Here is a 25,539-nt window from a genome sequence, read left to right on the forward strand (position 1 = left end):
GCATAATGTAGTAGGATGTGCTTTGAACATGGGAACATTTCCTGTTTTAGAAACTTGGGCCTCAGCAGCAGCACACAGTAGCGCGGCTGGAGGTGGGATGCGCTGGTAAGTTTTAACACCACACCTCTACCCCTGATAAGAAACGCTGCGTTTCCCCCAGAGGAACCCCGCGGTTTCGTTTAGTTTGCCACCTCTGGATGCCCGCAGGTGGCCTGACCATGAAAATGGCCGTGGCAGGTTCCCCGCGGCCCGGGGAGAAAAGGGGACTATAGCCGCCTTAACGAGGCGATCAGCATTAGAATCGAATAGGAAACGGCCCAGCTGCACAGTGTGCTCAGGGCTACGGGGATCAGCTCAGGTTTATGGCCGGCCTGAATGACCAAAGTGATCCTCAAAGCAAACCTTTCCAACGCGACGATACATGGGTCGTCCATAGTCATTCATCTCCATTACAAATGAGTACGATGGGAAAATCCCTCCCACCTGACTCTCAAGTGAGTTTATAGTAATCCCGAGTCGATTTGGTCAGACAAAACAAATGCACCAATTTAAGATAAAAACAACAACAACACAATTAACTAATTTTGTGGTGTAGGCCTACTGGATATTGCTACATTCATTCAATATATAATTCAGAACTTGCTTACTGTATGTAACAGTTAAGCTATACATAACATAGGTTACCAATTTTAATAATCTCCATGAGCAATAACACCTATAAGAAATGCCCTAACAACAGTTTTAAGTTTCTTTTGAGATTCATTATTATAATTAATCTTGAATGAAACTTGAAGAGCTGTTGTTAGGAAGACACAGTTTTCCAGCAAAGTGAGTTTCCAACACTTTCCAGTAAAAGGTGCTATTGCTGGAGATGTGAAATTTGACAGAGAGGGGTATTCTCTTAAAAACAATAAAAACTAAGGTGTTAATGCACTTTAGGAAATGTAAGCTCTTTGTGAAGTACTATGGTGGATTAGCTTAACACTTAGCACAAAGCCATGGCATTCAATCTCTACAATTGTTATGCTGATGACTCTGAGTAGTCAGCTATAGCTAACCAACAACAGTTTTTATACAAAATAATTTGTTATGACAAAAAATTAAATAAACATACCACATTTTCACAGAAAGATGCACCAACAATCATTTATAATAACTTAAAATACAAGGTGATTTATTAAAGCCAAAATACAAATATAATAAAGGAGAAAATATTTGTGGCAAATTTGAAATGCAACGACTGCAACAACTCTCATCATATCGAAGTATATTACTACGGTGGATAGTGCTGTAAATCAAGAAATATAGTCCCAAATACATCAGCAGCTGGAGTCTGTGCAAGCACAGTATAGCTATGGATTTAGACCATGTAGTTCTCAAGCCTTTTAGGCTGTGACCCCCAAAATAAACATATTTGAACTGGGGACCCCCAGCCTGACAAGCACTTGGAATTGTAGGTATTACATTTAGCGTTACTCGGTTCCATAGATAAATATTGTTAAAATAGCCGAACTTGTAGATCGGCTATTTTCACAATGTTTGCCTCTTTCTTACTTAATATTTGCCAGTTTGATATTAAAAATGTTTTGAAAGTCCTTAAATTGTCACTTTATAAATGTGCAGATACCCTGTACACACTTAAACTGTATGTTGGATTATTTACCGTTGAGTGAGAACAAAAATGTACATTAAGCTAATCATCTGGGGACCCCACAAAATAATTTAGACTGTGTGTGTCTTTGTGAAATTAGCTCAATGAAATACTGAATATCACTGATAAAAATATGTTCCCTGGTCGAGAAGCTTTTATTATAAAACGATCACACACACGCAAACTGCACGGCAAGTGCTGTTTTCAATATCCAAGCCAGTAACCGTGTATCAACAGTCACATATGGACTGAGCTTTTGAAATGGGTTATCACAAAATTCTTCTACTTCATAGTATTTCAGCCATACTCTAAAATTACCAATCTTAATACAGATGAAAAACTGGAGTAAATCTGTCAAGACAGTCCCTGGTTTGTTGATGGTAGTTAAGTCCAGGATCATCTCTTTAGTTTACCATGAGAATCAGGGGGGCAGGGTTACATCTAATCTCAGTCCTTTGCCTGTACCACGGTAGAGATAAACTGTTCCAGTAGAATGTCCTTGTCCAGGTTCTTACCTACAGAAGAGAAAGGGGACAATGTGTGACACAAAACACCAGATGCAGATAACAACAACACTGACAGCACATACAGCATGTGTGAGGAATTGTGTTTATATGTTTAATGAGCTCTGAGAGATTCGCACGGCAGCAAGTGCCAAACGGCATCATAACGGCTTCTGAATCACAGGACCAGTGATAGTGCCGAATAACAGAGCTAGACTCTAAAAATGATGCTATAAGTGGGGAAACTCAATCGTCATTGTGTAGATACATTCTCATGAGCCAGCTTAATTAACCCCTTGAGGCCCTATTCTGGGCATTTCATAACAGGCAGACATTCAGTAAAAATAGCTGAACATTCTGAACAGCCGAACAGCAGATCTACAAGTTTAGATCTGCTATTTCCGGCGAAGAGATTGGCGTGGAGGGGGAAAAGGAGAGGGCCAAGGATAGACCACTGGGAAGCCCCTGGGAGACCCAGGTCAACAATGTATATAGGGTTTAATTGGTTAAGTGAACAGCAGTAAACGTCTATTACATGGAGGGATGGAGAGCTTTTCACAGTGCACACAAGTGTATTTAGCCTAAATTCCAAATAATTTTACTAGAAGTTTAAGATGGTTGTGTATCTGTTCCTAAACCGTAGTTGTATACAAAGAGATGAGGGCCAGGATTAACAATGTGACAGAAGTGTGTTTGTACCAATAAAGACCAGTCTGTTGAGTCTCGGAAGCTCTCCCCAAAGCTGTGGCGTTTCATCTAGCTCATACAGCTCATGGACCCCCTGAAGCATCACCTGGTGGGCTTTACCTGCCACTGATAGTATACCCTGGGAAAACACACACACATTAACCTACTGGAATGGAGCAGTTGAAACTGATTGATACAGATAATAAAGCAGTTGTTACTGGCTACTGCTGTCACAGTACAATCCATTGTGCTCAACACAGCACTGGTCCTCAACATGGGGGCCAGGGATCCAGGGGGTTCCAGTGGGTCCCCAGGTAAATGATTGTAGTACGTTAGGAACCAAATGGGCCCTTATACAGTAGGTATACAACTCAGTTCATAGATAAATTGTCTTTATTTTTTATTTTTTTACATTTTCCTGTGTTGAAAGAAGTTCCAGATATAAAAGAAAAATTATTTTTTATCAAATGCGAGTACTGGTGGTCCTTGAAATGAAAAAGTTTTATAATCAGAGCTCTACAATACTGTACCTTACAACGAATGATGTTCATGGGTAGCCCTGCTTTGTTCTTTAAAGTCTTCTCCCACAAGAGATTCTGAAAACAGTGAAACATAGGAGTCAATAAGGACTATAACAAGAATAGTGGCAGAGTGGGTGTCCCGTCAACCAGTTTGCGAGTCCCGACAAATATCTTTAAAACACTAAAATGTACAAACATTCACTACCAAATAGTTTTTCACCACAATTAAAATAATATGGGTAGTAATAAGTAATATGATAATTATGAGTGTTTACATACGTGTAGGCGTTTATCATGTTCTGTTCTGATGAAAACACCAGGAAAAACATCAGATCTACAAGCATTGAGAGCTTGTAGATGGGAGATTTACGCTACTTTTGAAATAGAGCTCAAGTGGTAATGGACCAGATTTGGGTGTTTGAAAATAATGCTCACCCTACAGTCAAAGTCAAAAGGACTATGAACAAGAATAGAACAAATCAGTGATGGTGGAGTGGAGAGGTATATAGTACCTGGATGAAAGTGTTCAAGACATCTTCTGAAACGTCTCCAGCAACTTCAAATGTTGCTGTCAATATACTCTGAGGATCACACAAAACACAACAGGCCTCACTTGTCGAGTGCTTTCTTTGGAAGGTATTTTATGCAATGAAAACAATTTAGCTGCATTCAGTTCCCTGGTTGGGAACATTTCAATTCCCAAACAATTCCGCATGCTTGTTTTATGAAGTGAACAAATATCACCTCAGCATTTGTCAATGATTTACATGCAGTCTCTAAAGAGGTGCATCTTCCAGACTACAGAACATTGGGAGTACAGGTCGTTGCATACTGTTTTTTTCAGCCGAATGTAGGAGCGAATTTCGGGGCACGTAAATAAAGAAATCAACCTCACGTTATGTCAATCACGTATGCACACTGCTGCCCGTTTCGTATTCCTTTTCGGACCACTGGGTCCCTTGCTCTCTCTCTCTCTCTCTCCTTGCCCTGAAAAACGCATTTCGCAACGAAAAGATGAAGCCGTGTGCAAACAGCTGAGTCTGGAGTTCTGACTGCAATGGATTAGGGCTGCAACTATCATTTATCTTAGCGATAATTCTATCGGTTACTTTTTTATTTTTTATATATTATTCAATTGACACACAAAAAAAAACTATTTTTATAATCAACTAAATCATTAGTCTGATTAACCAATTAAGCCCTGTATGTATACTTTGTCATACAACAGTGTCTACAATCTCACAGCACGTGTTGTGAGTTTGTAGATTGGCTATTTTTGATAAACATTAAACTTTTCCCACCAAAACAGACGATTTATTTAAATTGATTCCTCTGTAATTTTGTATAATTGTTTCAATCGATTAGTTTGATTCATTGTTGCAGCCCTAATGGCAATTTGATTCCACAGTTTGGAAGCCACTTGCTTTGGCAATGTAAACGTATGTTTTCTCATGCCAATAAAACTCCTTTGAATTGAATCGGAAGCCAGGAGGGAGAAGAGTGGGACTGTCTGGCGTGTTGTCCAGGGTGTTTTATGGTGGGATCATGTCTTGAAGGTATGGGGGTGCCATGCCTCAGCATCAGTGTTTTGTAGCCAATGAAGGGAGCGGGAAAATATATTGTATGGTGAGGACCAGGCATGCTGCAGCATTCTGGACTGTACCATAGACAAGTGGTTCACAACCTGTGGGTCAGGACAACCCAGGGGGGTCCCCACATGATTTGAGGGGGTCCCCAGACTCCAGTGACTGACAGTGAAGTCACAATTTAAGGACTTTTAAGACCTTTTTAATACCTAAAAAAAGAAATAAAGAATGAAAAAATACCATTACTGTATCAAAAGTAATCATCAAACTATACAATAAAAATCAAACCTCGGTTCGAAGTGAAGCGGTGGACAGATAAAACCTCTATTCTGAAGGTATTTGTGGCTTACTACATATTTTAAACCCTGAAGGCCAAATTATCATGTGAAGCTTGACCAATCCTCAAAGTATCCATTCATCTAACCGGGAGGGACATCGACATTTTGCTTTTTGAAAAAGCCTATTCATTCTGGACTGATATTTTACACGTACGGGACAGGAAAAACCTGTTCATTCTGGCCTGGAGTGACCATATATGGACATAAGGTAACATACTTTGTGTTTTTGAAAAACCCTGTTCATTCTGGACTGAGATCACCATATATGGTAATTAAACGGACATTCTGTTTTTGAAAAAGCCTGTTCATTCTGGACTGAAATGACCATATATGGGCGTGATACACACAAAGCCATTCATTGGAAGCGGTTTTCACCGCTTCAAAAACTGTAAAACAGCAACACCCAGACAGTGCTCGTCAGGGTGGGGAGGTCCCCAGTTCAAACATGATTTTTTGGGGGGTCTGAAAAGATTGAGAACCACTGTCATAGACAAGATAAAAAATGTGATGGCATTTCATTTGGCATACTCCAATCGGGATTATTATAGGTTTACTGAAAACTGGTTTAGGAAAACGTGTCCAACGCCATTGATGACGTTGTCAATGAATGCGTCAAGAAACACAGTTCTACTCAGCACCTTAAAAAACAGCTTTGACACCGCTCCTTATTTGCCTGCTTCCCTCACTCTTTTTCTCACACACACACACACACACACACACACACACACACACACACACACACAGTCACACACACACACACACACACACACACACACACACACACACACACACACACACACACACACACACACACACACACACACACACACACACACACACACACACACACACACACACACACACACACACACACACACTTCCTTAAGACATTAAGGGCACTTTGCAGATATTTGGGGCTTTGTGTTGAAGTGTTAAGGTTACACGCTTCCTTTTTATTTGGTATAACAACAGAAAACAGCATTCTCATTTACATGAAAAGAGCAACGTGGGGAGGTGGGAGGTGGGGGGGGGAATGGGGAAGTGTTAAACCCCATGCGGGAAAGGGGACCTGGAGAAAATGGATAACAATGCCTTATATTTGCCAACACACCCCACTCAAACAGTTCACATGTCCCCTTATCCTGTGATAAAACTACAACTGTACAGCTGCTGTTGCTTACTTAAGTGTGAGAAGTTAGCCACTATTAGTTAATGAAGGATGAATAAAGGCTTAATTCATGTAATGACACGGTTTGTCTTTCCTTCAAATATCACACCAACGTATACAGTATACCATGAGGCAATATGTAATGTATAGATTGCATATTTCTCATAATACACTGTGGATTGTCACATACCACAGATATATAACATATTTATGTCATGTTGTGGAGATAGAATGTTCAAGTACACTTTGACTATTATGTATAAATACTACGGTTAATGCTGTCGACATACTGTTGGTGCACTTTGACTATTTAATATTTATACTTGTTAATAGCTCATACAATATGCAAATCCTAGGCAGTCCCCCAGTGCAGAAGGCAGAGGGCCCAGCAATTGAATCTCTCTTGGTTTTGGTGCTTTATTCCAAATCCTTGTGGGTTACAACCCATTTATTCTTATTTTATTATTCCTTTACTCTTATTTGTCTCCTTTTCTGTATCTGTCTGTTTCACAACTTCAGTACTGCCATGACAACTGAATTACCCCTGTGTGTTCAATACAGGCCTATCCATCCATCCAACTGCCTTCCCACGGAAGATCAACATTTCTAGCCAGCCATGTTCTGTTGTTAGCTACAGTACAGAGTGACACAACAGTTTAAGAGCAGCCTTTTATGACGGCTGAATTCAAACGACTGTAAAGCCCAAACGTCTAGCCAAAAGACTCTTGTTTGTCTAGCCAACGCAGTAAGCCAAGTGATGCCCATAACAGAGAGTGATTCAATGTATATGACCCATGTTGAACCCATTTGTCGTGTAACAAGACAACATCAAAAGCCTCAGGTTGATTCTCAACACAAAAACTAGAAGGAGGGTGGGGAGGTTTCACTAGAGTGTCATGGCTCAAGGGCATGACAGACATGATTTTAGCCTCAGGAGAAGGCATCATCTTCCTGTGTGGGCAAAGGTGTTCTGAAATTAATAAAATCAGGAAAAACAGGTGAAACCTACAAGGGAGGAGTTTATTAGTTCAAAAGCAAGTGAAAAAAAACAGACACAAAAATACACCAACGATACCTTGTCAAGATGTGGTCTTGTGTTCGTCACTAGTTTCATCTTCTCTGATAAACTGAGGACAGAGACGTTTAAACATTATACAATATACAATACTCTCTCTTGCACACAAAAAGAAAAATCATCCTCTTCTTTAACTCAAGTCTAATATAACAAGCGATTCTATCATTGGATATACACAAAATACAAGTAGTATTTACAGCCATACTAATCTTATTAACATCTAACGGTGTAGAATGCATTAAAACAGGAGTCTTCAACGTTTTTCAGCCCAAGGACCCCTTAGCTGAGAGAGAGATGAAGCAGGGACCCCCACTACTGTATAGAATTGTGTTGCAGATTAAACTTTTTCATAGAATTGTTTGGGTTACACATCGGCATTCCGAAACATCGCTATTCTGACCACCTGAACCTAACCTTAACCCTAAACCGTACCGCAGTAAAACTAGCGCTGGTGAATGCTAACCTGGTGAAATGCTAACCTGCCGACGTTGGTGAATGCTAACCTGCAGACGCTGGTAAATGCTATCCTGGTTTGGGAAAGGGGATGTTTTGGAATGGAGAACTGCCCCCATTTGTTTGACAGCACTATCAATGTTGTCGTTTATTTTTTACACATTATATTCTCTATTAATTCATGTTAAATGTGTATTTTCTAACCGTAAAGCCTCAATACTAAACTTGACTATTGGCTCTGTACTTGGTCTGCTCTTTTTTCCTTCTACACCAAACCTCTTTGCCAAAAATAGCAGATTTACAAGCTTGTAGATCTGCTATTACTGGCTAATATTCCCCTCACTCCCCTCAGAATCCTATCACACTAGGATTTGGAGGACCCCCTGAAGTAACTATGAGGACCCCCTAGGGGTCCCGGACCCCTTGTTGAAGACCCCTGCATTAAAATGGTTAAAATTAGCCTGTACGCGTTTGTATGTATGCAAGAGGCAGTTAGCGAACGCTAACTGGGACTGGGATGCTATGAAACTTGGCTTTTATTGGCTTTGGTTTGAGGTCTGTGTGAGTACACTGTCTGCGTAGCAACTTTGTGATGCAATAAAATCTTTGACCATCCATTTTATGTTTGCTGCTTGTCTGTGTACAATGCATTCCTCCATACATAATAGTTGGAGGATGGAGTATCCTTATTTGTATATTTTTATTGTATCATAGGGTGTATCATACACACTGTAATGGTATGTATGATGGCACTGTGAATATAGAAAATTAGGAATTAAAGCATAAAGAAAACACTACCACCCACACGCTGTAAGCACCCCCCCTTCCCTGACCTCACAAGGAGGCCAAACGTTATGTCCAGCAGCTTGAGTCCTATGTGCTGCTAGTACCACACAGGCGGAGCGGCGGGGGGCCGCTTCAAACAAGCAGTGTGGGTTCCCGGGAGGAGGGGCCTGGGCTCTGAAAAGCACAGGAGGCAGGGGGAGATGGAAGGGGGCTATCTGCGGGGACAAGGGAGCCTCCTCAGGAGCCAGTGGACACACACAGCTCTAATCCTCCACAGCTGGGCCCAGAGACACTGGCTGGGGGCGTGGGTAAAGAGAGCTTTAACGCCACTGATGCCTTTATTCACCATGGAGGGATGAACACCGACTCCATTCATTAGACTGCGATTCTTACAGGGGTTACAATAATGCGACCTCCCCTGTGCAGTGTGACATGGGGACGCTCTATAGGAGGAGTCCGTTAATTAAGAGAGTAACGTGGAAAACGACAGTATCAAAAGCCAGAGATCCCGCAATTAACGGCGCGAAGAAGAAGAGCCGCGATTAATGCCGGTGTAGATTTTCTTAGACAGAACTGAACAAAGCCGCCTGTGTGTGTGCTTTTAAATAACATGTCAGCGTTCTGCAATGGTTCACCATCTCCCTTTCGCTAACTCTCTCAACACATAACTTGAGAGGCTGCCGGTAGCCTAGGCATTTATTTAGCAAAATACTGACTCAAAAGATAGTATTATTTATTACTATTAAAGTAAATAGACTTGGGAACCAATGACTCCCGAACCATGTAGCCCATACACCCTCTGGACATGACGCTAATATGTCACAGGGTCTGATTACCCCCAATCCAACACTTGATGCTGATTCCCAAGCAGGGAGGCATTGGGTACCATTTTTATAGTCTTTGGTATGACTCGGCCAGGGATTGAACCACGACCTCTCAATCTCAGGACAGGCACTCCACAAGGCCATTGAGCTGGTTGTTTATTTAGACTGTAAGCCTTTATGGTAATTGATTGAAAGCTATTGTTGTTGCCACTGTAAGGTCAGGACTAATTTGCTTCTCGCCCATTCTTTCAGGACCCCCCCCAGCCCTCCCCCAAAAGATGGACCAGCGCATCACTAGTGTGCGTGTGTGAGAGTCAAGAGTTGATGACGCGCATTATTACAATACCAGATTGGTGTGAGCAACGTGTTTGTGCAATCAGAAATACATTTGAGGACTTGAGGATAAATATTTAAGAGAAACAGGGAGTTGTTTAAGGCACAATGGTGGGTGGAGTTTAGACTCCTGTCATGCCAGCTGTGCCTTTTAAACTAGGGTGACCATATTTTCAGCCGCTCAATGCGTGCCCATTCTCTAACGTTCGTGCAAGTGCACATACGCACCGCAGGGTTGCATACAGGCAGTGAGTGATTGACAAACAGCCTCACCGTTGAATTCAGACACGCAATGTATTTGTTCATGTTTTCTGATTGCTTAGGTGAGCATGTTTACATGAAAAGAACATGATAAATGTCTATGCAATGACTGAAAACAGCTACTATTATTTTAATTCTGCTGAAAACTGGAACATTTTGTTGTGAATGATGAACCGGGGACATATTAGTGTTTTATAGATATTTGTCGGGACACCGGGACCGGGGACATATTAGTGTTTTAGAGATATTTGTCGGGACACCGGGACACGCAGCTTGAAAACGGGACAGTCCCGGCCAAAACGGGACAGTCCCGGCCAAACCGGGGCGTCTGGTCACCCTATTTTACACAGACTCGCTCCGCTGCCGGCTCAAAACGTGGCACGAAAACGACCCCCTCCCCCCTTCTGTCTCTGTACCTTTATAAACAGAACAACAAGGTGGAATGATGGTACAACACTGAACAGCCTTGAACAGGCTTTGTGAAAGGGAAAAATGTCTGTGAGATTTGCAGCTCTGATGAACTAGAACAGGAGATGATGGTGAATTTAGAGAGGTCTACTCTAGAGACCACTGGTTCTCAAACAGTGGGTCGCGGACAGATTTTTATGGGTCCCTTTGTTTTTTATTTCCTACATTTCAGTTTTTAAAATTATTATTCAAAATATTTTCAAAAATAGAAAAAAAGCATGAATAAAAAAGAAAATTCAATGAATTTCATGAAAAAAATCTACGAAAAAGAAAAATCTACGAAATTCCATAAATGAGAACACAAATGTGTTTTGTGAGCTTGTAGATCTGCTATTTTCACTAGTTTGGGTCCCGGGCAAACGAATAATTTCTCTTTCGGGTCACAGGCTAAAATGTTTGGGAACCACAGCTCTAGACCATCCATCCGATGTGGTTAAAATGTGAGATTATGTTTTCCTGTGTATTTTCACTTTCTCATTCTAAGCTGCAAGCAAGGAATAGACTGGATTCCTGACATTTCAAGACCATGTAAAAACGACTTCATGAAAATCAAAGTTAGCCTAGTCTGTGAAAAAGGATAATGATATTGATTCAATTTATTTTTGTTATTTTTTTAAAGTATACTTTTTTGGGAAATAAAACGAAAGGGAAAAAACTGATCTATGTTGAATTTGAGTCACACAATACATAAGACACTCACTTCGCACCGTTCTTATTGTCAAAGGCATGCAGATCCAGAACTTCAGATAGGTCCACCCTGTGGAGAAACAGTCAGAGGTTCATTTACAAAACATGATACGTAACAATGAGCCTCAGCACAGAAATTAACACAAGGGCATATGAACCTATCATGTGAATCAATGTGTATTCGACGTCTGAAAAATGGTAGTCAAGTCTGTTAAAACCACCAATCGCCTACTGAAATCAGAGCTACATGAACGTTTTTCTAATTAACCCCTCGTTGCATGGCATCTTTCATCTGTTTCACCCTGATCTGAACTCTCCCAGGGGGCAGAGGAGGGCGGCAACACACCCAAGCCTTTGATACACACTGAGAGCTGCTGTTTGTGTTTGGCAGACACTACCAAAGACCTCATAACACACTACATTAATTTCTAACACAAGAGCAGACCCACAGGCAACGTGTGCACGCATCCACACACCTAGCATAATGCGGAAATATACAACTAATTAGGCCGCCAGCGAAAAAGGGGACTAGAAAGTAAAGCATTCTGGGGAACTAGACACCACAGCATGGTGTGTTAGTCTTCGCTCAGGAGGGAGTGATGTGTTTGTAAGGGCAGTTTAGGTGGTGTCTCTCATGCAAGGTCATGCCTAAAAAAAAAAGATCAGAGCTAAAGAAGCACACCGCAGGGTGGCCATCTGTTACACAGAACAAAGACAGGAACTTCATCTAGAGAAAATACATATCTTACCATATCAATAAGTTTTGTTGGTGAAAATAAACTTACCTTGATTTCTGGGTTTCTAGAATCTTAGCAATGCCATTTATAGACCTGGAGTGACAGAAACAAATGTTCTCTTTTAGTATTTTTAGATAACAAACGGATGCTGAACCCTACCCACATTCCATCTCCTGCCTTTAAAGATTCTAATGTCTTACTTCCATCACGCATGTCCTGGCCTGACAAAGTGTACACTTGTTGTCTGCTGATGCCAGGTTAATCACATGAAACTAGATTAAAAAAAAGCATTGCCGTGATAAAAATGCGTAAGTTTTAAGTAAGTATTAAGTTACCGGTATGTTCACAATTACAACACCAGAGGCAGCTCCACAGATCACGTCCAACCCAGATTTGTCTAAAAGAATTGTCAAATGCGTTCTCCTGCTATGCCGCTAAAATGTGGAACGCCCTACCAAAGGCCTTAAAGGAGTGTAAATCCTTTCCTTCCTTTAAAACGGCAATGAAACTGGTAAAAGAAAACCTATCCTTACCTCCCCCTGACCTTTCTATTGTAAATACCATTTATTTTGCATTGTGTTTTAGGACTGTTTTTTTCATGATACCTTCTACACAGTACTGTATTCTATCTGTCTGTTATTCAATGTTATATGAAAGGACCTCAATTTGGGTGCATCCTTTTAGTTGACCTTGTACCAGTGAACTGTACCGTCATGAAACTGTACCTTTTCCTATGCAAACTTCTAATAGTTTTCAATCAATCAATCAATCATGGGCTGTTGACCTGACAGTGTCTTTGAGCTGAGCCAGTTCATCTTCATTCACCAGATCTGTCTTGTTGATAATGGTTAGGTCGGCCACAGCAATCTGTCTGAAATGACAGCACATTAAACAAATCTTATTATTTTGTGGTATTCAAAATCAGTTTGAGATCCTGTCAAAATGAAATGAAAATAAAAACATTTGCCAACCAAGTGCAAAGTTGTGTTTATTCTTCTTTGTACCTAATATGTGATCACTGGTCAATGTACATTATTGTTCTCCAATGCACCTCAAAATAAACATTTCACAACCTTTTGGGCCCACCCTCAAAGTGTGCATGTGTGTGTTGTATACAGGTGGGTAGCAGAGTGCAATACATGCTAAAGTCAAATGGCTAACTGCTTAGTTTAGAAGTGAAAACACAAATAAAGAAACAAAGTGCAAAAGGTCATGTAACAGGCATTTCGTGCCAGTGGCAAAGGGGTTTAATTGGTCCTTAATCATCCTGGTATTTGCTCAGCAACAACACCAAGCAGCTGCTGCAAAGAAAATGGCACAGTAGAGGGCAGACAAACAGACAGAAAGACATGCAGGGAAGATGATCAGGCAGGGGACATGCATGGGCAGGGTTGCCATGTCTGCTTATTATAAGTGACCTTTGGTTTGTCTTTATGTAAAGTTGCTTGACAATAATCGGTAGTAGCGGACTGCGTTTCTTTGGGCTCATTTATGAAGTGTATTTGCTTATTTTGGGCTTGCTGTGTAATGTTTACTTTAAACCAGTGGTTCTCAAACATGTTCATGTCAAGGACCCCGAAATGATGTATTGCAGACCCCATCTGAAAATATTTGTGCCAGGGAACTCCATTTTACTCGATTTGTGTAGTTAAAATGTTTCAAAAGTATTTCAAAATTTCATTAAAAAAAAGCAGATCTACAAACTCACAAAGCGATGCGACTTGTTGTGAGCTCGTAGATCTGGTATTTTCAAATAGCCGATGTATATAGGGTTAAGGTTTAAAGGGTTCATGTAGCCTAGTCGTTCATAGACCTGGTTGCTTGTTTCTCTCGCAAAACCTGGCAACACTGGGCATGGGGCGTAGACAGACAGAGAGATAGACGGACAGACAGACAGACAGACAGACAGACAGACAGACATAGTGCATACCTGGCTGCTTCATTGACCAGTCCTTCTGGTTTTTCTTCTGTTAGATGCTACAGAGAGAGGAGAGAGTGGACCTGAGTTCCATGAAGACAAAATGGCCAGAACTTTAAATTGGAAACGGGTTTGAGCTGACCCTGTGGGGCCTTTAGTACCCATTCAACAAAAACCCAACTTTTATTGTTTATTTTTTTTTAGCTTTCCATTAAGTATACACAAAAATGTCAAGAGATAAACGGATAAAATACATTTTCAAAACAGATAAGGGTTATGTTAAGTCTCAGGAGTATAAGTGACACACCAAACATTTGAACTCCCCCCACACACACCCATAATCATTTTTCCATTTTCTGTTTGTCTCGTCTCCTGTGAGCAATGTTTGCCCGGCAGTTTAATATGTAATAACAGATAGAGGAGAGAGCGTTTGACCCCCGATCCTGATCCCTAAACGTCAAGCTGACATCAATCTGTCACCCAATACATCTCCTCTGCTTCCTCTTGAAAGGAACGACGGTGGAAATGGGAAATGCTCTCTTGGCCCATTCTACAGTCAAACCTCTGTACCTGGAGACAAAGGCCTCGGATTGCGTTTGAGGCCAAGGCCGCAAGTGCTCTTTAACCACTTAAACCCTATATTCTTATTTGACTGAGTCCCCCAGGGCTCTATACTCCCTCCTTTTTTCCCTTCTAAGCACTAAATAAATTTGTGGAAAACGGCCAGGTAACTACATCCATCTACACTGCATGATGTGTAGAGCAGCCATTTTCTAAAATCCACTCAGTCAGACAGAGGAGAGGAAGAGTGTGTGAGTGGCTGTGACAGCCCTATTACAATGGTCACATCTCAGATATCAATTACTCCTTCACTAGATATCATCCTCTCTTGTTCTCTATCTTTATGTTTTACTCTTTATCTCTCTCCATCTCTTTGAAATCAAATCTAAGGAGTTTTATTGGCATGAGAAAAAATCTTTCTCTCTGTGAGTGTGAGGACAGAGGCAGCACCCACTGTCCATGAAATGTGTCGCCTTACCAAGCATGACTTTGACACCTTCAAATTAGTAGCCTATTACCCAGGTGTCACTTGCGCCGTTTCTCTTAACTACTTCTGCACTGAGGAGAGGGCTGGGTGTGCACAAATCTTGCACTCTGGGCGGGGGTTAGTTCACACCAACAATACAATGAGTTCAGCAGCTTGCAGTTGCTTCAACTTGCCAGTTACAAGGGATATTAGCAACATTAAAACAGCTTTATAGCAATGTTGACCTTTAGTGGAGTGAAAGAAATTCCTACTTCCAGTTCCTTGATTTCTCTCTCTCTCTCACACGCACACACTGATTTCTCTCTCTCTCTCGCGCTCGCACACACACACACACACACACACACACACACACACACACACACACACACACACACACACACACACACACACACACACACACACACACACACACACACACACACACACACACACACACACACACACACACACCTAGCTATACAACCCAACATCACCTTATAATCATACATACCTGCATTCCATACTTGGCATCAATGACAGAAACAATGCCTATGAACAGATGAACAAATTAATTAATTAATTCATGCCATTATCAGTGACAAAAGCATTCAGAACTGGTTTTATGACTCCAACAGCCTTTTGGGACTTTGGTTTGTCCAAGCCACTTTCTCCAAGTTATTCTTGGATTCTTGGACTGCAGCGTAATCCAGGGGTACCCTAACCTTTTCAGCTCAAGACCCAAAAAAGACATTTGGCGTCTCCTTGGGACCAATATTCACAAAAAATACATTATGAATCTCTAAAGCCCTATTTAAAAAATAGCCCATCATTGTGAGCTTGTAAGGGATATTCTTGCAATTGCTAATGACTTATTTACTCGCAAGTATCGCAAGTATCCCACAAAAACGGGAACAGGACCTTAGGATTAGGAACCATCCTTGTTTGGGAAAGATAAAGTCTCACACTTGCTGTGTGTTCTTCATACGGGAAAGTCCTGTTCTGGCGAAGCCCGAACTGGCGAAGTGGGGATTTGTCTCCTACCGTAGCGATCTGGCGAATCGATTGTCCACGACACTGCAAGCGGCGCGAAGGCCAGCGGACCTTGGTCCTGCTCTTCGCCCCCGAGCGCCGCAGGCGCGAGTGGCCGCGAAGAGCGGGCCAGGGCCGCGCGGCCGGCGGAGCGCCGCGCGAGTTACGAAGCTGTGGTGAATGCAATCGTTATATTTATGCCCAGGCCGTAAGGCCTGGGCAAGCGCACGATAAACGCCCTGTCCAGAAGACGTTCGCCAGATCGCTACGGTATCGGACATTTCCCCACTTCGCCAGTTCGGGCTTCGCCTAAAAGGTACGTGCCCCTTCATACTCCTCCTCTCTCATAGACACACAAACAAACACATTAAAAAACAACTACGCCGACAAGATGTTACATTGTGTTAATGCAAACCTCTTACCATCCAAATAGATGTCACTGCCTAGTTCAGCGTCAACCCAAAACATGGAGGCCACAGCACCTGCCAAAGGCAATGAAGACATAAGTAGTGGGGATTGTTACAGTATGTTCCCATAAAAGCAATGTATCAACGCTATTATTATGTCCAATGACAACAACATAATTGTATAGTAGGTAAAGAAAATCTGATATATTCATCCACCAATTTCCTAAATGAAAATAATGAGTAAAACAATATCCAGTATCTGTACATACTGTACTACCTGTCCCTGGGTTAGTGTCGAATTGTCGATGTGTCCTTGAGCAAGACACTAAACCCCAGTCCCCTAATTGCTCCCGATGAGTAGGTTGGTACCTTGCATGATTGTTTCTGCCGTTGGTGTGTAAAAGTGCGTTGGATAAAGGCTATATGAATGCACCATTTATTTATCTACGATATTATACTGCAACTGGAGAATACCCTAAATACTCACAACCTTTTCTGGAAGGCTCACTAGTCTGACTACTTAACATGAACCGCTGCCATGTGCATTTTCATGTTATGATCAATCAACTGATTGATTGTGTTCCGGCTTGGAATAATGTAACTAATGTGGTATACTTTATTTAGCAGTAGCACAGTGAAAACAGAGAGGTTTTAAAGAAACGTAATTTTGTATATTTTAATCATGATCTTAGTGTTTTGCCAGTTATTTGGGGGCCCACTTGCAATATCCACATGGCCCACAGGTTGAGAATCACTGCTCTAAATCAAACTCACCCTTTAGCCTTGACATTCACACTCTGCATTACCCACTAGCAAGGGTCACAAATACTGTATGCATGTATTCTACTTGAAACTCCTTGGACCATATGAAACAAATATCAGAAGCTTTCAATTGTTTTTCTCCCACTGGTACGTTTGGTTTGTTTCCATTTTCCTGTGAAGGAGGTTATTCCAAGACCCTATGTCACCACACCAGCCCAAGCTTGTTCACATAATGCACTTTTGTCAAACCGTCAAGCGAGAATAAAGAAAAGAAGCATTGTAAATATTTGATAGGCAGGTAATGAAAACACTGTTTCTGAGTGGCATCTCTCACATACCTCATCTGGCTCGATCCTGAATTGGAAGGGCAAGCCCCTTGGGAGCAGTATGATTGACAAGACTGTCTGAGCCAATGACAGCCCTGTCCTAGCCAATAACGAGCCTGTCTCAGCCAATGACATGACAGAAAAGTGAACCGAGTCCCAGTCTGAACGCACTCTGTTGCTTACCGTCTCTATGTCGGCAAGTGGTGTGCGACTGCCTGCGCCACAGGTTCCTGACATCTGTCACTTAACGATACACCCCAATCGTCAAAGGGCATGTTTGGTAATGCCCTATTATTGATTCAGTCCTGAGAGACAAAATGGCTTGATAGTTTTTCTGACTGCCCTGATGAAAATAAGCTGCTTGGATATTCCCTCAACATGGCCTTGTCACCGCAACACAGATCCGGTTCTAGAGTTAGAGTTTACTTAGTCTTGTTGTGAAGAAAAGTTTTAAACCCAAAGCAATGAAAAGAAAGACTGAATTGACTGGACAGAGGACCTGACTAACGATGTCTCCGTACAATGTTTGCAACATACCTACTAGTGCTTCCTTGTCTAGCAGTCAATAGAAGGAAATAGAGGATTTGTTCTGACTAATGTAAAGTGGCAGCACTGACCAGGAGTAGAGGGTCAAGGGTCAAGTCAAAGAAACCTTTATTTAAATTAGATATAGAATGGGCAATTTAGACTTTGGACAATGATTGTACTAATGAATGGAAATCTCCACCAGGAGGCATGTCCTCATAATAACAATAATAATGCAGAGTATGTACTGTATGCATTGCATGTGACTACTAGTTGTACATAGTCTCTATGTCTTCCCCCTTCTTCATATATAGCGCCTTTATCCAAACTTCCAAAGCTCTTTAAATGTGAATCACATTCACACAATGTATACACTGACACAGACAGTGGAGGAAACCACGCAAGGCACCAGCCTGTTAGTGAGGAGCAGTTAGGGGTTAAGAAGTCTCCCTAAAGCAAGGTTGCATGAATGATTGCTACTACTGTAGGCTACTAGTAACAAACCTATTTTGCAGTTACTGTACAAGTAACTGGGGAAGCCGGCTTTGAAAAATGTTGAGACACACCAGAATAATCTTCGGTAGAATATTTTTACACATATTTTTCACTCTGTATGCGTATATTTTGTTTTGTATTTTACTAAATGTGAATTACCGGGATCAGCCAGACCGGTGGTTTCCAACAGGATGTAGTCAAATTTCCCTTTCTTCTCCATTAAGTTTTCTATGGCTTTAAGACCATTGTCCCTATGAGAAAATAGAAACAACCAAAAGTTATAATAAATAGATTGTGTCTGACCATAACGTTATAATGATCATTCATGAGTCACATACATAATACGATGGTTACAGCACAGAATACAAGTGCTGCACAGTCTTGTGCTGCAACATAACACAGGCTATGTTCACTATTAAGAGTAACATCTGACTTAGTTTAAAGATCACATAAATAGCCAGAGTATATGTACCTAGTACATATTCTGAAATTATCTTAACTAGCCCTTACCCGTTCAAAGATATGAGCTCCAAAATGATGTGCAGTGTGTGGGTTATGGGATGTGCACTGTGCATACAGTATATGAGGGATGGAAAGTAACTTTAACTGGTGCTTGCATGATAATATGTAGGAGCATCAATGTAAGAAATACCCGTTTCGTTTAATGGCTAAACCCCCCCCCCCCCCCCGCCCGCCCGCCCGCCTGCCCGCCTGCACACACACACACACTCCCCCCCCCCCCCCCCGTGTGTGTGTGTGTGTGTGTGTGTGTGTGTGTGTGTGTGTGTGTGTGTGTTTGTGTGTGATTGTGCATGGCCTGAACAACAGCGCCCCTCCCTTAACATGTGTGGTCAGCATACGATTTGTGAAAGTGACAAACGGGCTTCACAGTTATGTCAGGTGTGTTCATATGCTGATGGTGATGCGATTTCAGGTCAATTGCTCCAGCCACCGAGGAGAAACGCTGTTTCATACAGACATACAGACACTCACTCACTCACTCACTCAGACAGACATTCGCAAAATTATAGTATAGATGAATAAATGTTATTGTAATCAATCTGTATCACAGTGTATGTTAAAACAATATATCTATATACATCCGAAGTGTTTGTGTTTGGTTGGTGGTGGTATCCCTACTATATCATTGACACGTTTAGACCCTGGTGTCAGGTAGGACACCTACTGTACACGTTCTAGTTGACAACTAGTCCTGCTTGTTCAGAGCAAAATAAATCCCCTAACCAAGAATAACCATAAATAACCCTGATCTCAATATTGAGCAAACATAATTAATTGTGATTTGCATTTCAGCCATAATCATTCAGTCCTAGTACATTACATTGTAAACTGGCCATGACACATACTTGACAGAGCAGCAGAGGCAGCCATTTCTGAGTTCTAACCACTCCTCATACAATTCTCCAGACTGGCTCACTGCGAGGGACTTCTCCAGGGCACTACCTGTAGGAAGAGGACAATCAAAAGCAGAGATCTATTGACAACCATTTACCAGTCTTGACTGTGCCACTTGTAGGTTTATTAGGCCTTGCGTCAAAAATAAGTTTGCTCTGGACAAATGTTCTCGGCGGCAGCACTTTGAGAGCTTTAGAGGTTTAGGGAAGGCCCACTTTCATTCAGGTAAGGCCAGGGCCTCCCTATGCTTATATTAAATCCACCCCTGAATAACTAAAGACACTAAATGCCTATGAGATGTTGATGCTCCTTGGTTTCCATGTAAAGTGTTAGTTTGCTGCTCTCTAGTGGAGAGTGGTGGGAAAACTACAATGATCATGACAATGTTTTCATGATGCCTGGCCCTATGAGAAGCTGACACTCCATGGATTCCATGTAAAGTGTTAGTTTGCTGCTCTCTAGTGGAGAACGGTTTGATTGATTGATTGAAGAATTTATTAGAAGTTTGCAATAGAAAAAAGTACAGTTTCATGACAGTACAAATCACTGGTACAAGGTCAACTAAAAGGAGATCCTAGAAAGCCGAGGCTTATTTCCACAGGAACCACACTTTAAGTATCTCATATAACATTGAAAGACAGACGGATAGAACATAGTACTTTATCTAGGATAATATCAGTTTCAAAAGCATAACATCAAAAACAAAAAAAGAGAAAAGGGGGGGGGGGGGGGGGGGGGAAGCATGGGGGCTTAGTCTATTTACAAGTCACGGGTAGCAGCTGTCTGAAGGTGACTTTTCATACCAATTTTGAAGGAGGCTAGGGATTTGCTCTCCTTTAGGGCTTGTGGAAGGGCGTTCCACATGTTGATGGTGTAGCAGGAGAACGAGTTAGAGCCTTGTTTAGTGTTAAATCTACGTTGATGATGATTAGTGGAGCTGCCTCTGGTGTTGTGATTGTGAACATCCTTGACCTTTAAGAAGTAGTTTGTCAGGTACATGGGAATCTTGGAGGTGTAGTGTATCTTGTACACCAGGCCCATTGCAAGATGCTGTACTCTGTCAGCTACTTTGAGCCATCCCACGCTTTCGTGGTGATGATCGGTAAGGTGGGTCTGAGGATGGAGACCAAGCACAACCCTAATTAGTTTGTTTTGGGCTGTTTGGAGCTTTAACTTTAAGGCAGCTGGGGCGTCGCGATACCAGACAAGGACTCCGTAATCAATGAGGGGCCCAATAAGAGCACCTCCTAGTGTCTTTCGGGATTTAATATGGAAAGACAAACATTATCATGACAACGTTTTCATGTTTGTCTAACATTAAACAACGTATAAATGGTCATAGAGATATTAGAGTAGACATTAGAGGAAAAGTGCAAAATGCTGTCAGAATCTATAAAACATAATATAAACAACATTGACATTACCTTCTCCAAATTCATTGAGTATGACAGCAATTCTCTTGTTGTGTTGCTCTGTTAATATGTAGTTCAACAGTGTAGTCTTCCCTGCCCCTAAAAAAACAAATATTTAACATTTAAGAAGACCTTTTTTGCTAATGTATGTTGACAGAATTTGAGTAAGACATAGGAATATAAACAAACATACAGCAAGCAGAAAATAACAGTATATAAATGACATATACTACAACTTGAAGGAGTAGTTCACCCAAAATGACTTTTTTTCTATTGATTACTCACACCATGGAGACTTGAGTTCAATCATATTTTTTTGTATTTGTATGTATTTGAAGCTGTTATGGTGCTGTGCACACAAGCCTGTTTTTATAGAGAAAACTGCAAAATAAAATGTCAGATATGCTGTCCGTTTTTAGACAACAATGGCGTTTCCAACAAATTGAAACCGCCTTCCAGAGTGGTTTCTTGTTGCTATGCGTTGTGAGCTTGTAGATCTGCTATTTTTTGGCAAATGTTCCAACCCAGGATAATGGATTTTGATTATCGCAATAATATCGTAAATCGCGATTTCTTTTGTCACAATAATGGTGATATGAAATTTTCATATCGTCCCATCCTTACTCGTGCCTCCATGTAGATGGGCAAAAATGGAGGAAACAACGTGTGACGTAAGCCGAGCCATGCTGCACATACTTGCAAACACTTGTTACTTGGCAAGGCTCTGGGCGGAAATGTCTGACTGCTTTATTTGGCGGTGCGTCACCGCCATCTAGCAACATGGCATGCACTCATTGTTGCGTGTGTCCTTCAGAGTAAAAAGTGAGAACGCAACAAAACTTTTAAGTTTTTTCTAATGTGAGATAAGTCCAACTTCAGAAACTGACTACAGCCCCAGGAAGGAGATCTCTGGTCGCAAAACAAGGGATGGAAACGCACTGGACATTCCAATCCAACATGCCAAACTTCACCAATCCCATGATGTGCAGTCTCTTAATTGATAGTGGATTAAAATTTGCGTTTTAGGTTATTATATTTTTAGATAGGCAATTACATTCGTAAATCAGCAAAATATTCAGTATTTATAATGGCACCTATCTTTTTAAACATTTGTGATTATGCTGAAAGCTGAATAAACATAAACATAAACTAGACTAGACTGCACTCTGTCAAGGTGCCAACTTGCTCTTTGTGCACTCGTGGCCATGTATGGCCTACTTGTGTGCCAGCAGAGCGTGCCTCATTTATATCAGGTCGCACTTGTTGATGGTGACGTCACCAAGAATGCTGGTCCCTCATTGGCTATTGATGATGATGTCACCAGGAATGCTGGTCCCTGATTGGCTACGGGGGTAAACACAGACAGATACGCGACCTATCCACGAGTTTCCAACGCCCCATAGTGCATTGCGCAGACGTCTGCACCGAGCTTCCGGCGCCGATTTACAAGCTCACAACGGGTTGCATCTGCAACGCGACGTGAGCTTGTATGTCTGCTGTTAAACCCGGAAGTTTGGTCCCGATAGTCTCCAGTAAACTCCTGCGGAAACTTGTGGATACGCCACCAAACGCATGGGCTGACTTCCATTATAGGATGAGTGACTACCAGTCACTTCGCCAAAAATCTAACTCGCCAAATCAACTTGCTAGGACACCTCGCCAATGAGCAGGGTTGTCAACATTGGACTGTCAGTCCAGGAGAATCCAGGAGATTTATTTTTTAGGGGGTGCGCGGAACTCCCCAACAGGGGTCTGGTGGTCCTCACCCCAAAACCTCTTAACAGATATATATTTTCCTGTGTTCTGTTGAATTTTGTGCATGTTTGATACTTTTATCAGGCTTGCTTTACTAGCATGGGTACAATTTCAGCCTTAAAATGCCAAATGGAGGTGTACAAATTTGATGACTGAAGCAAAGACTTCTCATCTGGGGGTCCTCCGCCACAAAATATTTAACATAGTAGATGTAATTGCCAATCATCCTGGCGAATCCAGGAGCATTAACAAGCCTGCCCAATGAGCGTGGACAATTTGGCAAGTTGGATTTTTGGCGAAGTGACCGGTTACCCAATGAGTAGTGTGGTCTGAACCTGTTCAATAGAGGAAATTAAGTCTTTTTCAGTATTGGGGGAAGGAGGACTTCCTGGCCAACAATTCTCGGAATTCAATCATGAGCTGTAGTCTAGTAGTCCTATACTTTGGGGCAATACCGTGATTTGACATGGGTTAATGTACCTTTTGTTAGGGCATTTCCAGCATTCTAGAGGGGCGTCCGCGTCCAATACATTCTATTAATACTGTATTAATAGTAATACCAGATTGACCTAGTATTATCATGTTATTACGTATAATGTTGAGAAGAATAGAGTCCGCAACCCTGGTAAATACTACTCAGCTCTGTTTTATTGCTTCAACGTTTCGATCCGTTCTCTTCAGGAATAGTGACTATTCCTGGAATTCTCCTATTCCTGGAATTCTCCAGGAATAGTGACTATTCCTGAAGAAGATCCAAACGGATCGAAACGTTGAAGCAATAAAACAGAGCTGAGTAGTATTTACCAGTGTTGCGGACTCTATTCTTCTCATGTCTTGCCGTTTGTCCAGCACCTGGGCAGTGGGCTAGAGTGGATTTGTGCATGCACTATCACTCCTATTACTTACGTATAATGTTGACATATTCATTTTCTGTAAATGTAATTCCAATATTTGTATCCCATATAGACCTTTCAAAGAACATGCTGTTTAAGTAGACCAACATAGCATCAGTGTTGTAGTAGTAGTAATAGGCAATGTTGTAGCCATAATATTTAGACATAAATGCAAGAGTCCAGGGCCATACAGAGTACACACCTCAGTGTTGATCTGTCCATTTTGTAATTTCCATTGGGGAATTTATAATGACAGTTTCTAGTCATAAAGACATGAGGCTAGATTGGGCTTGGTGTGAGCAGAGACTGTGTGTGTGTCATGGATTTCCTACCAAGGTATCCAGAAATTATGGTGACAGGTATCTGTTGGTCGACGGGCACCAGCTCTGGACAGTCATCCTCCTCTTCCATACTAAATGCACACAAAAACACAAAATTAACTCGACACCAGAATAATAGCTAGCTAGGTCGACATAGTAGCCACAGTAGCACCACCAGAAAACATGAAAGCAGCAGGGACAGATTTCACATGTGCACAATTCACACTCGCATTAACGAAACGGTATGACAACACGTTAAAGCCATACATTTAATAATTTACGAGGGATATCAATCATTTACCCGATTCAGTGGCAGCAAATGCAGAAGAATCAGAGATAATCCAGTTGTGATTAAAATCATGCACTGTGCATCACATTGGACAATGTGCATCACCGCCCACCGCTCCGTGTAAACCAGGAAGTGGCAACAATGGTTCCGCTTGTTGCTTGTTGGGGCACATTAGCAGGCGTACACAGTAACGTCACGTGCTAAATGCATTAACCTCGCCTCACCAGGCTTTCCCCTCAGAGAAAGCCTGGTCTTCGTTTACTAAACGGGCCGTTTGATCCGGTCGGGAGCGGAAGAGCTCCTACGTTTTTCTGTAGTCCAAAACGGACTACACTTTGGCCGGAAACAACGACCGGAAACAGTTTCAACCCAGTTTAGCGCATGCGCAAGTAGTTAGCGCATGCGCAAGTACGGGTTAAAACTGTTTCCGGTCGTTGTTTCCGGCCAAAGTGTAGTCCGTTTTGGACTACAGAAAAACGTAGGAGCTTTTCCGCTCCCGACCGGATCAAAAGCCCGAAATTGGAAGCCAGCCCAGGCTATAAATGCATTGGTTTTAAACTTTTTAGCTCGAGAGTCCCCAAGGCCAAAAGAGAGATTCGACGTTTGCCTGGAGCGACGCGTTATGAGCTTGTAGATCGGCTATTTGCACTACTTCTGTTCTTAGACATTTGTTTTCTAATATATGGAATTTCTTAGATTTTTCTTTGATTTATTCATGAAATTACTTCAGGAAAATCATAGATTTTTTAGGAAGTTTTTTTTTTAGTTTTGAAATAATAATGATTAAAAACTAAGTGTAAATGTAGGAAACAAAAATTATGGGACCCACAAATGGGTCTCGACCATAACTCTATGGTCTCGACTCTCGACCCACTGAGTGGCAGTGC

At 41.7% G+C, this 25,539-nt stretch overlaps 1 protein-coding gene across 1 annotated transcript; it reads right to left on the minus strand.

The window, feature by feature from the left end:
• Positions 1-1,169: 1,169 nt before the first annotated feature.
• cbwd (COBW domain containing) lies at positions 1,170-24,792 on the minus strand. The gene is made up of 16 exons (XM_080738253.1): positions 24,665-24,792; positions 24,376-24,455; positions 21,408-21,494; positions 19,935-20,031; positions 18,727-18,818; positions 16,475-16,534; positions 15,535-15,572; positions 14,009-14,055; positions 12,863-12,949; positions 12,127-12,171; positions 11,355-11,411; positions 7,530-7,581; positions 3,875-3,943; positions 3,372-3,437; positions 2,854-2,980; positions 1,170-2,166 (listed from the first exon to the last, which is right to left on the minus strand). Exons 2-16 carry the CDS (start codon positions 24,452-24,454, stop codon positions 2,099-2,101), a joined length of 1,071 nt encoding a protein of 356 aa, XP_080594379.1. The 5' UTR covers position 24,455; positions 24,665-24,792; the 3' UTR covers positions 1,170-2,098.
• Positions 24,793-25,539: the final 747 nt, after the last annotated feature.

This window comes from Nannobrachium achirus (assembly GCF_963921795.1).
Source record: "Nannobrachium achirus genome assembly, chromosome: 12".
NCBI lineage: Eukaryota > Metazoa > Chordata > Actinopteri > Myctophiformes > Myctophidae > Nannobrachium > Nannobrachium achirus.